Source organism: Schistocerca gregaria, unplaced genomic scaffold (genome assembly GCF_023897955.1).
Source record: "Schistocerca gregaria isolate iqSchGreg1 unplaced genomic scaffold, iqSchGreg1.2 ptg000718l, whole genome shotgun sequence".
In the NCBI taxonomy this organism is placed as follows: Eukaryota; Metazoa; Arthropoda; class Insecta; order Orthoptera; family Acrididae; genus Schistocerca; species Schistocerca gregaria.
In genome coordinates this window covers 44233-61317 of record NW_026062095.1, presented here as the reverse complement: position 1 = coordinate 61317, position 17085 = coordinate 44233, and the positions used below count along the sequence as shown (strand labels likewise).

Genomic DNA, 17085 nt, shown 5'->3' with positions numbered 1-17085 from the left:
ATGGCCGTCTGTACGAATGGCGGACGGTCATTGAATGCTGCTTCGTATGATTCGGCAGCCTCCCCTTGCCTGGCTGCTCTCTGGAAGGACGGCTAGTTTCCCCCTCTTGAGATTAAACACTTTCCCCGCTACCACGTCTATACTAGGACGAACGGTAACACATTTTCTGGCAAAAAGCCATTGTTTTTTGTGGAGAACATAGAAGACAAGTTTGCTGAAGTGGAGTCTCGGTAAGATGTGGTTGGCTCCCTGTTATTCAGAGCTGCTGCTAACCGCCTAATCTGCAGCTGTTCATGCTTCTGATATTCTTGGCAGTATCCCAGTGTCTGTCACACCTCACCAGTCTCTGAAAAGTCATCCCCCCTGGACCATATTTATAGGGCCTCATCCTGCAAACTGATGAACTCTTGGCTAATCTGGAGCGACGTGACGTTCATTTTTGTCTGACGTGTGCTGAAGGATCGTAAAGACGACCGTACCCATACCACCCCTTTCATTCTGGCTTTCGAGGGAGATGACCTCCCAGAGCTGCAGACTATTAAATGTGCCCTCCATTTCGTTACTCAGCCCTTCCTCCACAGTGTTCTAACATGCACCGATTAAATGAGTAGCTTGTAGACTGTAGACTGATGCTACTCTCGTCACCCTCCGGTCTCTGCTATCCATGACCTTATCTTTGCCTTTGGCTGTACTGCCTGCTTTGTTGTACTTCTGAGTCCCAAGTCATATGGGTGTCAGAGGGAATGAACTGACTGACCGTTTAGCTAGAGAAGCAGATAGTTACCTCCTCATTCTCTTTCATTATTCCAGCTGCAGATATGCGGATCATCTTAATCTCTCTCCGTCGAAAAGTGGAATGACATCTGGTGCGTTACTGTATTCAGTAATGAACTCTGCACAATCAAGGAGACTGCTGCGGCTTGGTGCCCTTCATTACATTCCTCCGGGAAGGAGTCCACTCTCTTGCGCCGTCTACACATTGGTCACGCCAGGCTCACCTATTGTTTCCTCTTGCGTAACGAACCACCCCCTACAGTGTGGCTGTAGAGCCAGACTAACGGTATCCCATATACTGGTGTAATGTCCCCTACGTTTGGCCTTCATAGTAAGTATAGTCCTCAAGATTCCTCAGTTTTAATATTAGCAGACGATTCACGGATGGTTGAACTACCCCTCAGTTCCCCCATGAAAGTGGGTTTTACTTTATTTCGGGAGCAGTGGCAGGGTGGCTGTGGTTGGAGCCTCTTCGTGTTTCCTCGGTGTGGAAGCCCATACCACTCCCCCGGGGAAAGAGCGCTGTTATGTCCCAGTTTTTATATTTGATCTACCTTTTCATGCTTTCTACTGTGTGTGTTAACTTCCTCGTTTCATAGTTTGACTCCTCTGACTGAATCCATCCACTGTTGGCGGACGCTCTATCTTCGGTGAGTCACTTCGGAATAGAGAGACTGATGACCTCGCCGTTTAGTTCCATAACCCTTCTTAATTAATTAATTAATCAATCAATCTAATTATTTCGCTAAGACAGTTCCCTTGGTTCCACATAAGCTGCGGGAAAAACATTTTTATAGCAAAATGCAGGTGCTCCTTCCATTGGATCCCAATATATACAGGAATAACACAGATGATTTCCAAATAGAAACTTTGGGTCTGACAAATAGCACACTTACAACTTCGCAGTAAAAGGAAATAGCCAGCAGCGACGTGCTGCCAGCTCGTGATGTCGGGATTTTCCGCAAGGCAAACTGCTACAAGGCAGCCGGCAGCCTCGTAGTCTTTAGTCTATATAAAATGTGCTATGCATGTTTGTGTAAGGCTCAAGCTATAAACCTGTACCTCTTGCTTATACAGTCGGCGGACGGATGTAGTATATGCTGAGAGAGAGGATTATTCAAACATTAGATGATCCTCGTAAACTGCTGCTAACTTTAAAGTTTTTTTTTTTTTTCTAGATTTACCAGTTGTTGATCTTATTAGCTACGATAATAGAGAACGCTTTGTGTAGCGGGAGAGAGAGAATTTTACTGTGAAGGAAGCTTAAATTTGTGCGACGTGAAAGATCCACGATCTGATAAAAAGTATGCGAACATGTAATGCGCAAATGACTAAAAGGTGTCACGGGAGGCGGACCTACAGTCATAAAAGGAGGCGCCGATTGTTGTGTTGTCAGCAGAGGAGCGACAAGTTATTGGATGTCACTCAAGTAACAAATGCGTCAGGGATATTTCAGCCCCTTCAGAGATGCACAAAATGAGTGTTGGTGATATGATTATGAAGTGGAAATGCGAAAGAGCTATCACAGCTAATAAAAGGCCAGGCAGACCTCTTGTCCTGACGAACAAGGACCGCGTGCAAAGCCAAGGATGACTGTAAAAAAATCTCACGAAATCAACAGAAGGAATATCTCGTGAGCTAGCACAGTGGCCGTGCGTAGTGAGTTACAAAGAATGGGGCACAGTGGTCGAGCATCTCCTCATTAGGCACACATTCCTGTACTCAAAGCTAAGTGACGCTTGAAGTTGGAAACAGAGCGACGCCACTGTACAGGGGAAGAGCTGAATCACGCCATACCCTTTGGCATTCCAATGGTACGCTTAGAGTTAGCTGAAAGCCAGGAAAACGTTACCTGCCGTCAGGTGAAATGCCAGTAGTGAAGTACAGCGGTGGTGAAGTTAAAGTATGGCGATGTTTTTCGCGGTTAGGTCGTGGTCCACTTACTATGCGTAATAAAACGCTGAAGATGGAAGGATATGAATAAGTTTTAAAGGGTTGTCTATAGCGTACACAAGAGGAAAAGTTCGGAGGCTAATACTGTACCAGTGTGACAATGGACTTTGTCGCAGAGCAGCATCTTCGAGGCAATGGTTTTTCCTTTCCTTTTTTTTCCTTTCCTTTTTTTCTTTCCTTTTTTTCCTTTCCTTCGCCTTTTTTCCTTTCCTTCGCCTTTTTTCCTTTCCTTCGCCTTTTTTCCTTTCCTTCGCCTTTTTTCCTTTCCTTCGCCTTTTTTTCCTTTCCTTCGCCCTTTTTTTCCTTTCCTTCGCCCTTTTTTTCCTTTCCTTCGCCCTTTTTTTCCTTTCCTTCGCCCTTTTTTTCCTTTCCTTCGCCCTTTTTTTCCTTTCCTTCGCCCTTTTTTTCCTTTCCTTCGCCCTTTTTTTCCTTTCGTTCGCCCTTTTTTTCCTTTCGTTCGCCCTTTTTTTCCTTTCGTTCGCCCTTTTTTTCCTTTCGTTCGCCCTTTTTTTCCTTTCGTTCGCCCTTTTTTTCCTTTCGTTCGCCCTTTTTTTTCCTTTCGTTCGCCCTTTTTTTTCCTTTCGTTCGCCCTTTTTTTTCCTTTCGTTCGCCCTTTTTTTTCCTTTCGTTCGCCCTTTTTTTTCCTTTCGTTCGCCCTTTTTTTTCCTTTCGTTCGCCCTTTTTTTTCCTTTCGTTCGCCCTTTTTTTCCTTTCGTTCGCCCTTTTTTTTCCTTTCGTTCGCCCTTTTTTTTCCTTTCGTTCGCCCTTTTTTTTCCTTTCGTTCGCCCTTTTTTTTCCTTTCGTTCGCCCTTTTTTTTCCTTTCGTTCGCCCTTTTTTTTCCTTTCGTTCGCCCTTTTTTTTCCTTTCGTTCGCCCTTTTTTTTCCTTTCGTTCGCCCTTTTTTTTTCCTTTCGTTCGCCCTTTTTTTTCCTTTCGTTCGCCCTTTTTTTTCCTTTCGTTCGCCCTTTTTTTTCCTTTCGTTCGCCCTTTTTTTTCCTTTCGTTCGCCCTTTTTTTTCCTTTCGTTCGCCCTTTTTTTTCCTTTCGTTCGCCCTTTTTTTTCCTTTCCTTCGCCCTTTTTTTTCCTTTCCTTCGCCCTTTTTTTTCCTTTCCTTCGCCCTTTTTTTTCCTTTCCTTCGCCCTTTTTTTTCCTTTCCTTCGCCCTTTTTTTTCCTTTGCTTCGCCCTTTTTTTTCCTTTGCTTCGCCCTTTTTTTTCCTTTGCTTCGCCCTTTTTTTTCCTTTGCTTCGCCCTTTTTTTTCCTTTGCTTCGCCCTTTTTTTTCCTTTGCTTCGCCCTTTTTTTTCCTTTGCTTCGCCCTTTTTTTTCCTTTGCTTCGCCCTTTTTTTTCCTTTGCTTCGCCCTTTTTTTTCCTTTGCTTCGCCCTTTTTTTTCCTTTGCTTCGCCCTTTTTTTTCCTTTGCTTCGCCCTTTTTTTTCCTTTGCTTCGCCCTTTTTTTTCCTTTGCTTCGCCCTTTTTTTTCCTTTGCTTCGCCCTTTTTTTTCCTTTGCTTCGCCCTTTTTTTTCCTTTGCTTCGCCCTTTTTTTTCCTTTGCTTCGCCCTTTTTTTTCCTTTGCTTCGCCCTTTTTTTTCCTTTGCTTCGCCCTTTTTTTTCCTTTGCTTCGCCCTATTTTTTCCTTTGCTTCGCCCTATTTTTTCCTTTGCTTCGCCCTTTTTTTTCCTTTGCTTCGCCCTTTTTTTTCCTTTGCTTCGCCCTTTTTTTTCCTTTGCTTCGCCCTTTTTTTTCCTTTGCTTCGCCCTTTTTTTTCCTTTGCTTCGCCCTTTTTTTTCCTTTGCTTCGCCCTTTTTTTTCCTTTGCTTCGCCCTTTTTTTTCCTTTGCTTCGCCCTTTTTTTTCCTTTGCTTCGCCCTTTTTTTTCCTTTGCTTCGCCCTTTTTTTTCCTTTGCTTCGCCCTTTTTTTTCCTTTGCTTCGCCCTTTTTTTTCCTTTGCTTCGCCCTTTTTTTTCCTTTGCTTCGCCCTTTTTTTTCCTTTGCTTCGCCCTTTTTTTTCCTTTGCTTCGCCCTTTTTTTTCCTTTGCTTCGCCCTTTTTTTTCCTTTGCTTCGCCCTTTTTTTTCCTTTGCTTCGCCCTTTTTTTTCCTTTGCTTCGCCCTTTTTTTTCCTTTGCTTCGCCCTTTTTTTTCCTTTGCTTCGCCCTTTTTTTTCCTTTGCTTCGCCCTTTTTTTTCCTTTGCTTCGCCCTTTTTTTTTCTTTGCTTCGCCCTTTTTTTTCCTTTGCTTCGCCCTTTTTTTTCCTTTGCTTCGCCCTTTTTTTTCCTTTGCTTCGCCCTTTTTTTTCCTTTGCTTCGCCCTTTTTTTTCCTTTGCTTCGCCCTTTTTTTTCCTTTGCTTCGCCCTTTTTTTTCCTTTGCTTCGCCCTATTTTTTCCTTTGCTTCGCCCTATTTTTTCCTTTGCTTCGCCCTTTTTTTTCCTTTGCTTCGCCCTTTTTTTTCCTTTGCTTCGCCCTTTTTTTTCCTTTGCTTCGCCCTTTTTTTTCCTTTGCTTCGCCCTTTTTTTTCCTTTGCTTCGCCCTTTTTTTTCCTTTGCTTCGCCCTTTTTTTTCCTTTGCTTCGCCCTTTTTTTTCCTTTGCTTCGCCCTTTTTTTTCCTTTGCTTCGCCCTTTTTTTTCCTTTGCTTCGCCCTTTTTTTTCCTTTGCTTCGCCCTTTTTTTTCCTTTGCTTCGCCCTTTTTTTTCCTTTGCTTCGCCCTTTTTTTTCCTTTGCTTCGCCCTTTTTTTTCCTTTGCTTCGCCCTTTTTTTTCCTTTGCTTCGCCCTTTTTTTTCCTTTGCTTCGCCCTTTTTTTTCCTTTGCTTCGCCCTTTTTTTTCCTTTGCTTCGCCCTTTTTTTTCCTTTGCTTCGCCCTTTTTTTTCCTTTGCTTCGCCCTTTTTTTCCTTTGCTTCGCCCTTTTTTTTCCTTTGCTTCGCCCTTTTTTTTCCTTTGCTTCGCCCTTTTTTTTCCTTTGCTTCGCCCTTTTTTTTCCTTTGCTTCGCCCTTTTTTTTCCTTTGCTTCGCCCTTTTTTTTCCTTTGCTTCGCCCTTTTTTTTCCTTTGCTTCGCCCTTTTTTTTCCTTTGCTTCGCCCTTTTTTTTCCTTTGCTTCGCCCTTTTTTTTCCTTTGCTTCGCCCTTTTTTTTCCTTTGCTTCGCCCTTTTTTTTCCTTTGCTTCGCCCTTTTTTTTCCTTTGCTTCGCCCTTTTTTTTCCTTTGCTTCGCCCTTTTTTTTCCTTTGCTTCGCCCTTTTTTTTCCTTTGCTTCGCCCTTTTTTTTCCTTTGCTTCGCCCTTTTTTTTCCTTTGCTTCGCCCTTTTTTTTCCTTTGCTTCGCCCTTTTTTTTCCTTTGCTTCGCCCTTTTTTTTCCTTTGCTTCGCCCTTTTTTTTCCTTTGCTTCGCCCTTTTTTTTCCTTTGCTTCGCCCTTTTTTTTCCTTTGCTTCGCCCTTTTTTTTCCTTTGCTTCGCCCTTTTTTTTCCTTTGCTTCGCCCTTTTTTTTCCTTTTTGCTTCGCTACAGACCTCAGTGCCCAAATCAGTACCTTGTTTGGATTCGGCTCTTTAGGAAGAATGGGTTGCCATTCCTCCAGAGACACATCTTAATGAGTATATCCCCTGTACAATTAATGCAGTCAGAAAGGCGAAAGGTGGAGACACCCCATATTAATGTCCACTAATAGGTTCCGTATGCTTTCGAACAGATAGTGTACATTGCGTGGTCTTAATCATGTGTTACATATCGTATACCACCCGATCTTTCCTTCACGAAACCTTCTAACAAAGCTATAGTTTTGCGCCGACGACGACTAGGAATGTGGTATGATAACCACACGCCCCTCCAAACCTGCGTCCAGTGACCACCATGGGCTGAGGATGACACTGCGGTCGATCAGTTGCGTTGGGCCAGTTCGGATGGAGATGGTTTTGCACAATTTGTATAGCATTATATTGGTGCCGTTCGTCGAATCTCGAAGTAACACTAATTGCCTGCAAATTGATACTGGGAATTAAGAATGATACACAAGGTGTAAAACTTTGATTCCGCCGTTTCTTCCCAACATTTGAGGCTTTAATGAAACAAATTGGTTACACATGCATAATTCAAAGAATTTTCCATCGCTGGCTACTACTTTTTCATCTTTCGAGCAGTGCAAGAAACCCGTGTCGAAAAAACTGTTCATCTTTCGAAGCCATCCACGAATAGATCCAATTTGTGACGCCTTCATGAGGTCGGAAGTGTTGTCAGCCAGGCGATGCGCCATTATCTAAACAGGTCACACCCAGGGAGCAGCGTCTGGAAAAAACGGATGGTGGGGTAAGACTTGCCATTTTAACGTTTCCAAGTACGTTTTGACCTCTTTTGCAACGTGGGGTCGAGCGTTGTCGTGCTGCAAAAGCACTTTATCGTGCCTCTCGCTGTATTGCGGCCATTTGTCTTAATTCTCTGCTCAGACGCATTAATTGTGTTGGATAAAAAGCACCTGTGATTGTTTCACTTGGTTTCAACACCTCATTAGTAAACGACGCTGAGCTGGTCCGACCAAATGCAGAGCATGATCTTGGAGCCGTGAATATTCCGTTTGGCCGTCGGCGTGGCAGCATGGCCGGGATATCCCCATGATTTTTTGGGTTTAGGCTTATCGTAATGAACCCATTTCTCGTCCCCGGTCACAATGCGATGCAGAAATCCCTTCCGTTTTTGCCTCTGAAGAAATTGTTCACAAACACACACCGCCATTCAACATCTCTTGGTTTCAGCTCACACTGGACCCAAGTTCTTTCTTTCTGAATCATGCCCAAAGCCTAGAGACGTTTTGAAATGGCTTGCTCTGTCACTCCCACTAATTGTGCCAATTCTTCTTGAGTTTGACGCTAGTCTTCACTCAGCAATGTCTCCAGTTCTACATCTTCGAAAACGTGCGCTCTTCCACCACAATTCCAGTCTACGACGTTAAAATCACCGTTCCTGTGTTGAAACCACTCACGACACGTTCTTTTCCTTACCATACGTACTTGAAAGCATTCTATGAGATTCAGCAGCTGTTTTCTTCATATTGAAACAAAATAGAAACGCCTTCCGTTACGAGAATTAGGCTCGTAAAGTGACATTGAGTCAAGAACAACTTCACGATGCAGACACAAATCGACCAATGTTTGAATGAGGTTATGTTGATCGAGGTCGAAGCTAACTGCCTGACGTCTGCGATCTGTTTCCTTCCACCGCTACTTACCGTTATCGCCACCTATCGGCAAACGGCGCAAGCAGAGTTGTACTCCTTGTAGGTTTATTAATATTTGTTTCTTGAATAATTCAAAGTCATGAACATACGTTAAAACGGGTATTAGTTACCTCCTCTGAAATTCCGCGAGGTCGCGTGAAATCTGACTCGCTTACTGGACGATGTACGGAGCACGAGACGAATTAGATGACATACGCCACTTCAGACTCCTAAGAAAACGTTTATAGGCGGACCCTAATCAAAGAAGGGACTGCTACACTTCCGAAAAATTTTCGATAAACGTCACCAGCTGCGCTATGACCCGCGAGACACTTGTAAAATAATCAATACTAATTCTAAATGCCTTGCAGCATTATAACTGTTTTGGCCGAGCGGTTCTAGTCGCTTCAGTCTGGAACCGCGCGACCGTTACGGTCGCAGGTTAGAATCCTGCATCGTGCATGGATGTGTGTGATGTCCTTAGTTTAGTTAGGTTTAAGAAGTTTTAAGTCTAATGGACTGATGACCCCAGATGTTTAGTCCCATAGTGCTCAGAGCCATTGGAACCATTTTAGTTAATAGCATACAGATAACTACATGGCGCAGAATCAGAGACTACCGGTAACTAGTCATTTTCCTAGCTTTAGAGCATCGGAACGTACTTCAGAGTAATACTACACGCTATAACGTTTGTGATAATATAGACTCCCCATACAGACTTTTCAGTCATTGCTTAAAGTGAAGTACAGCGCATTTATCCTATGATACTGCGCTCGTGTGTGAGGAACACTACACGGCCGGATTAAGGGGGTAGGAAAAATTTGCTCCGTCCGTGGCGATCTCTTAGTCGTTGGGATGTTGGAATACTTGACACACTAGAGCAATGTTTCGCGAGAACTGTACGTCTGAAGACTGAAAAGTTGAACAAGACGATGAAAATAGTGCTTGCGCTCTAAATACAGACAATACGGTGATCAAAACTATAGACTGGGTGTCAACGAGGTACTTAGGAAACCCTGTAGATAGTGCGCGATATACTGTGGTCTGACTTGGAGAGTGCAGATGTAGATATGTGAAGAGCACACACAGCTTTTGCTGAATACGAGTTTGTGCTCACAGCACAAGAGAGCCGCCTGAGTACATTTATAAATGCTGCTTTCGAACCAGTGATAGTTACTTTCACCTGTAGATGTGAGTAGTTCAGCGTTTGCCCTGACGAGCGGTGAGAACCGTCTAGTCTGTGAAAGGCACATCGATATCGTGTGGTCTGTGTAGCTGTGTCAGTTCAGACGCTGAAGCTTCGCCTCGCAGCTGCTTAATAATCAATTCGTGAATCTCACACTGTGGTGTTGGACGCCTGTAATGGAGAATGTTAATCGTGATCGGAAGCGGTTTATTAAAGTAGTCCGTGTAGGTATGCGACTGTCGCGTGCAGCATAGCGGCGAGGACTGACAGCCTGAAATAGCTTGTCAGCCGAGTTGGGCCGCGGCGAGTGGCGAGCGCTCATTAAATATTTGACAAGCGCTCGCCTCCCGAGCTCTTCCGCTCCTTTCTAGCTTCCTCTTGTTGTGTCAACACCGTTTCACAACGCATAAACTTCGGTCAACGCAGTGGCAGTATATTTAAATAATACAATGGCGATAGTGGTAGGCGGCAAATTGAAATCTAAAAGAATTAAAGCACTGGACCCTCACTGATTTCCGTAATTTCCGGAAAACTGCCTAAACAGAGCTGTGCTGGTCCGCTGAAAGTCATGGCAAGCTCCCAGTCTCATATTTCTGGGTACCAAGCTTTTTCTTCTCAGACTACCTCATCGTCCATGGAACTTTAAAACCTGTTACTCGTTTAAATCTTGAATCTGAATCGTACCATAAAAAGTTTCAAATTTTGCCCCACCTGGCAAATGGTAGAGGAAATTACGAAAGAAATGTTGTTTCTTCAACGCTGGTGGCTTCCATTCCACAGAATTTAACTTGAAAACCTGGAGTGGTTACGGTGGGAGACACCTATGCTGCCAATTTAAAATGTACCTGTAACTGTTGTAAACATTGGGTGATTATTTCATTGTTCCTTCAGTGTTCAGTTCTTTAGTAAACTGACACACAGAAGCCAATACGGCCTTTACAACAAAATTGTCTACACTAATGCAATCTGAGAACTCTCCCAAGAGGAAAGATACTACGCTTATTACGGCTTTCACAGAGACGTTCCGTGAAAGAGGCGGGAAACGTGCTAAATATGGAAGCATGATTATTTGCATAGCGCAGTTTCACCTCCGAAAACTGTTGGCATTTCTGCGTCCATATTAGCACATTTTCCACTTTTAAGTGGTAACTTTAGCTCACTGCGAGAGAAATTAAAATTTTCCAAAGCATTTTGAGAGCAGGTAATACGGCTTCATTTAAAGACATTGTATGCTCTTAAATATCTTAAAATAAAGTTTGATTACTCAACAGAAGTGGCGTTACATCACTCAACAAAACATTTTTTGTCACCTCCCAGCCGTTACGTAAATGGGTTGGTGACTCGACATATATTAAATAATAGCTTAATAATGTTGTTGTTAATGTCTTGTTTTCATATATACTGATCATTAAATAAGTAGCATGTAACATGAAAATTCCATGTAATTATGACACGTCTTTTAGTTAGGCTGTGAAATTAGTAATTAAAATAGGAATCAGAAAATTTACAGTTATACAGGGAGTTAGCAAAGATTGTAGTCTATTCTCTCTCTCTCTCTCTCTCTCTCTCTCTCCCTCCCTCTCCCTCCCCCTCCCTTCCCGTGTTGATCCGTCTATACAGAACAATGAAGTAAATCGAGAAGAAAGCTCGAAAGTAAGCCTAGGTTCAGGGAATAGAAACAAAAACTTTGTTTCGCAACGACACTGTAATTTTCTGAGACCTAGAAAGATCAGCTGAAGGGAATGGACGGCGTGTTGAAAAGAGTTCATAAGATAAAGGAATTCACTCGAATTCAGTTAAGTTTCGCTGAGGAAATTAGATTGTGAAATGAATCGAAAAGTATGAAAGTTTGCCATTCAGCAGCAAAATAATGGCCCGAGTACAGAGTATATAAAATGCAGACTTGCAATAAGCTTTTATGAAAAGCGAAATTTCCTTGTGTTCAATGTATATTTAAGTGTTAAAATATTTTCTGAAAGTATTTGTCGGTGATGTAGACTTGAATCAAAGTGAAACGAGGATGGTAAGCGGTACGGACATAAAGATATTAACTTTTGAAGATTGTGTTTCCAGCTGGGTAAATAGAGTAAGCAAAGAAGACATGGAAAATATTATGGCACAGACTGACCTAAAAAAGGAAAAAGTTCACAGAAAACATCCTGAGGCAACATGGAGTAGTTAATTTAGTAAAGAAGGGATAAGAGTAAATATTTAAGAGGGAGCTAAAGGCTTGGAAACAGTAAGAAAGTTAAAATTGATGTAGAGTGCAGCGCAGTATTTACGTACATGACAGACTAGCTTGCGAAAGCTACTTAAAACCAGTCCTTGGACTGACGATGAGGATATAAGAGCTAATGCATAGAAACCCACTGACAGCTATTCGTCTATTAAGAGGCATCATCAAAATATGACAGCTGGCTTTAGAGAATTTTTGGATAGTTACGTTCTAGAAATGTCCACCGTTCGTTGGTCATAGAGCATACATAATTCTAAACTAGATGGGATGTTCTAGAGTGCTGTGACCTCAGAGCATGAGGTCGGCCGACGGGAGAAGATAGCTGCGTGCTGGGCTGTGGCGCAGAAGTGTGATGATCGCTTGCGACATATCCGGTGCTCGGCCCGAATGGCGCAGGAAATGGGCTGTAGCAGTGCTCATAGGCTGTGAGTGGGGACGGACGCGAAAGCCAAGCCCTGTAGCCGGAATAGTGTCCCGCGAGACTCTAAACGCAGACCAGTGAGCGCCGCGCTGACGTCATACCACGTCTCACTCCAGTGACACGCCACATCAGGAATCCAAAACAATGCTTTCTTAAACATCGTTCTGTTACAAACACTGACGCAAATCTTGGTCCAGAATGTCAGACCACGAACAAATACGGATGTGCGTACTGTCAGTCCAATCAACCAGGAAATGAATGAGCCTCCCTCCCTCCCCGCGCTCGTTCCCCAAACGCACACGCACGACTATATTATCTCCGCCCGGTCAAACTGTTTCTTTTGCTTTTCCGGTACTGATTTGTTAAAAAGGACAATGCAGATTTTTTTCTTTCCCTTGTCAGTCTGCCCCGTGCGTGTCCACAATATAATCTACTTCATACAGACGGTTCCATGGGTAATTAGTCTGCTATGCATACGTACACAACCGGAATTCAAAACAACGTTACCTACCAAAAGAATACTGCATATATATACTGCAGAAGTAATAGACATACTTACAGCACTACAAAACATGACTTTACCTCGACAGATTTTTTAAAATGTGGTGACTTTGACTACACTGCAAAATATACTAAAGTGCTATTCAGATCAGTATTTGATCGGCACCATCCATGATCAACTGTGCTCCCTCCGCAGTGTAGAGATACCTACCGTTCTTGTCTGAACGCAGTGTTACTTCTGCATTGCAGGTAATGAGCTGCCAAAAGCAACGGGATGTAAACACCCCAACACAACTTAATAAACTACAGGCCATCAAACACACCACCTAGGTCTGGCAGACTTCGGTAAGAAACTCCAGAAGTGAAGGTATTGCTTTAGTCCGTCTCAGAATTGCAAACACCGAAATAACTCATAAATTTCTTCTACGACAAGAACAAACCCTGCAGTGTGCCTGTGAACAAACGTTAACAGTAAGCTACATACTCGAAGACTGACATCACAGTTCTTTTGTAACTGTACAAACGGACGGACATACTTACCAGAGCCTAGCGGGCAAAGAAACAACATTAAGCTGAGTGCTACTTTCACCTCTAATAAATAGATACTACAAAACACAAAGACAACGCGGTTACACAATAGAGCCAAAGAAACTGCCTAATACATGTTTTAGGGCTCCCGCGGGCTCGCAGAAGTGCCGCAACATGTCGTCATGGGTTCGACTGATGGCTGAAGTAGTGCTGGAGGGAAATCACACCGCTAAACCTGCAAGGCTGTCCATAAATCCTTAAGGGTACGAGGGGGCTGCAGTTCTCTTCTGAACAACGTTGGAAGGCATCCCAGATACGCTCAACATTCTTCATGTGTGGGGAGTCTGGGGGCCAGCGGAAGTGTTCAAACTCAGGTGTGTGTCCCTGGAGCCAATCCGCAGCAATTCTGGACAATTCCTGCTTGAATTACCCACGTCTGTCGGAATTAAGTGGACTTGAATGGATGAATGGATGCAGGTGATCAGTTAGGATATTTACGTACGTGTCACCTGTCAGTCGTATCTAGACGTATCAGGGATCCCACACTACTACAACTGCACATGCTTCACACCATTACAGAGCCTCCACCAGCTTGAACAAGCCTCTACTGACATGCAGGGTCCACACGTTCATGAGGTTGTCTCCATGCCCGTACACATCCATCCGCTCGATAGAATTTGAAATGAGACTCGTCCGACCAGGCAACATGTTTCCAGTCATAAACAGTCCGCTGTAGGAGTTAACGGGCCCAGGCGAGGTGTAAAGCTCTGTGCCGTGCAGTCATCAATGGTACACTAGTGGGCCTTGGGCTCCGAATACCTATATCGATGACGTTTCGTTGAATGGTTCTCAGGCCGACACTTCTTGACGGCTCAGCATTGAAAACTGCAGCGATTTGTGGAAGGTTCGCACTTCCGTCACGTTAAACGTTGTCGTTCATCTCGTTCTTGCAGGATCTCTTTCCAGCCGCAGCGATGTCGGGGATTCGGTGTTTTACCGGATTCCTGATACTTACGGTACACTCGTGAAATGATTGTACGGGAAAATCCCCACCTCATTACTACTTAGGAGATGGTGTCCCATAGCTCGTGCGCCAACAACACCGGGTTCACACTCAAATCTTGATAACCCGCCATTGTAGCAGCAGTAACCGATCTAACAACTGCGCCACTAACTTTACCTGTATAGGCGTTGCCAACCGCAGCGTCGTATTCTCCATGTTTACATATTTCTGTATTTGAATACGCATGCCTATACCAGTTTCTTCGGCGCTTCCATGTATGTTGACTCATGGGCAGGAAATGGGAGAGCGGGCCTGTCACCGTTCATTCCGTTCTTGGCACCTAAATACACCATGGACGACTAAACATAGATCTCTGAACATAAGATACAAACTACATGATTAGACTGCCATTTCAACTTTTACACGCTCACCTTTTATTTTTGACTGTGCAATTTTAATAAGCTATTTAACCATACATGCACGTAATACAAAACACGTGGGACTTCGTACCCAGTACATTATAATTTCCTTATTGTTAAGCATAGATACGAAAAACACTCGTACCTAGATCGTGCGACGTCAAGAGGATTTAGGTACTAGTAACAACATAGTCCCTGCAGGCTTACTATCATCATCTTGTCTCTGTTACTGCTACATCGATGAAGGTTTCTATGCGAATGGAACTTAATTCTAACGTTTAAACAGTGGGAGTTAGTTTGTAACCCACCTGCGCGTTCATCATTAGGTATGGTTTTATTGGTATGGTAAGCTAACGGCACGAGTGTATTAGTAGTAGTTGTGTGACCTGACGAGTATGCTAGGCACAGCCACGTTCTGAATCAGAAAACCAAATAACCACTAATTTCTTTTTGTAAAAGCAGGGTAGAGATTATCGTACACGATAATTAACTCATTAATTACCCAACGGGGAGGTTGGTACTTGTCGCATTCTGCCACTGACATTGCCCACATTCGGTGAAAACCTAGCGACACAGGAATTATTGTTGTTGTACTCGCACTAACCAGGAATGACGTGTAAAAACAAAATTCTGCCAGGAGCTCTCGTAATGCAAAATTAAGAGAACGTTTTCATTGAATTGTGAAATGAAACAAAATTGGAGTGGTATTACTGAGTGTTTCATACCGTGTTTTAACAAGCTCCTGACCAGTCTTTCTCTGAGAAGCAGCCAACTGTGATTCTGACTCCAGTTACTACTTTGATTTCATGTAGAAATTGGTTGTAATCCCCGTGTAAAAGTTCTGAACTTGGTTGCAGTGTCTTCTCTTCTCCTCTCTCCTTTTCTCTGCACGCCATCATGAAAGCAATGTGTAGAGTGCAAAAGCAGTATTGCCACAGATTAAGTTGTTAACGACTTTTAATAGATACGAGCCATTGCAATGATTCCCTTTATTCAAATGGCTCTAAGCACTATGGGACTTGACATCTGAGGTCATCAGTCCCCTAGACTTAAAACTATTTAAACCTAATTAACCTAGAGAGCCGGCCACTGTGGACGAGCGGTTCTACGCGCTTCAGTCCGGAACCGTGCGACTGCTACGGTCGCAGGTTAGAATCCTGCCTCGGGCATGGATGTGTGTGACGTCCATAGGTTAGTTAAGTTTAAGTAATTCTAAGTTCCAGGGGACTGATGACCTCAGCAGTCAAGTCCCATAGTGCTCAGAGCCATTTGAACCATTTAACCTAAAGACATCACACACATTCATGCCCGGGTCAGGATTCGAACCTTCGACCATAGCAGCTCCTACAACCGCTAGGCCACAGCGGCCGGCCATTCCCTTTATTCTGCACAAAACGTCTCTGTATGTAAAAGCTGAGCCGTAGCAGCCAAATTGTAAAAGTGGGTTGTGTACATAAATCCGTATAGAGCACACAATACTGGATAACGTAGTGTAGGACGGAGTAACGCTGTATACAGAATACCGCACTTGCATCGCAACTATGCTTACATTCGTCAAAGATAACTTGTTGATTAAGTACGAGGAGTTAATGCTGCACACGGAGCTTTGGTTAATACCAAAGGAATAAGACGTCAAAATGTCATTTTCAGTATAATTCACGACCATACTAAGTTATCACTTTAGCTAGAATTCACAGTTTAGAGTACAATAAAGCATGGTGAAACCAGATCGCAATGCGTTCGGTTTGATTTAACAAATATTTGTTCATATTTTCAAGACCATAGTCGCAATAAGGATTTCAATTGAAAATTTTTTGCCAGTCTTCTTCTTGGGCTTGACTTAACACTACGAATATCACACGCTCCTGCTTATTGCTTTGTAATCGTGCTATTCTTGTTTTCTCCTTTCTCTTCTTAAAGGACTCAAAAGTAATTGCTGAAAAAACTGGAATTCTCCATACATATTTAGCAATTGGCGAAGCATTGGAGGGTTCACTAGTAATTGATGGAAGACAGGTATTAACGCTGTTAACAGTATCTGTCTCTTTGCTATTTGCAAGCGTGCTGCTATGTTGTATGCCATTTGTGAAATTCGAGACAACTCTTTGAAAGCCGTGTTTCTCTTCGCCAGGTTTCTGGGAAGGTGTGGCGATACTGCAGGCAGATGGCTGCCAATGGTAGGAAAGCTAGTGCTCGCTCTCTCTCTCTCTCTCTCTCTCTCTCTCTCTCTCTCTCTCTGTCTCTCTTTTTTCGTAAGCGAGTAATCAAGTGATGTTTTTCAAACGACCTGCATTTCTTCCATGGAGTAGTCGCTTTTAAATTCCACAAGTTACGGATTTTGCTAATGACGTCGTTCATCTGCCAGAAACATAACAGTTTACAACTAATGACTTCCAGGCAGGATGGAATGGCAAGTTCTACAAGGGTAAAAGTAAATATGGATAAAAAGCACTGTGCATAAAAAGTGGAAATGTTTACTCAAACTACAGTCAGTAAAAGTACTATGAAGTGTCGACCGATTTACATTCTTTGGCATTCTCATTTATAATAACGGGGATGTAGATGCAGACATCACCAGCAGAACTGGGAAAGTTTCTGCAGCCTTACAACAAACGTTAGACACATGGCAATTAGACGCTCAAAGTATGTCCATAAAACTCTATCATCTTTGCGATGGCCATATATAGGTGAGACCTGGAAAATGTCATAAAGATTAGCACACTAGCTCATTGTTTCTCAGCAGCAATGTTTGAGGCGAATTTTGAAGAGGAGTTATCGCCATCATATCTGAAATGATGTGCTGAGAAGTGGTTTACGTAGCCTGCATAAACTAGTTGCTTAAATAGGAGAAGCTTGTGTGGCATGT

The 17085-nt window shown here is 43.2% G+C and overlaps 1 protein-coding gene across 1 annotated transcript in view; it reads right to left on the bottom strand.

Moving 5' to 3' along the window:
- The window catches only part of LOC126320374 (uncharacterized), a 58112-nt gene that overhangs the window by 22893 nt on the left and 18134 nt on the right, over positions 1 to 17085 (bottom strand). Inside the window, exons 2-3 of the mRNA XM_049993817.1 lie at positions 4654 to 4791; positions 3001 to 3168 (exon numbers count right to left, since the gene is read on the bottom strand). Coding sequence (XP_049849774.1) covers positions 3001 to 3168; positions 4654 to 4791 — 306 coding nt within the window. The remainder of the gene's footprint in view (positions 1 to 3000; positions 3169 to 4653; positions 4792 to 17085) is intronic.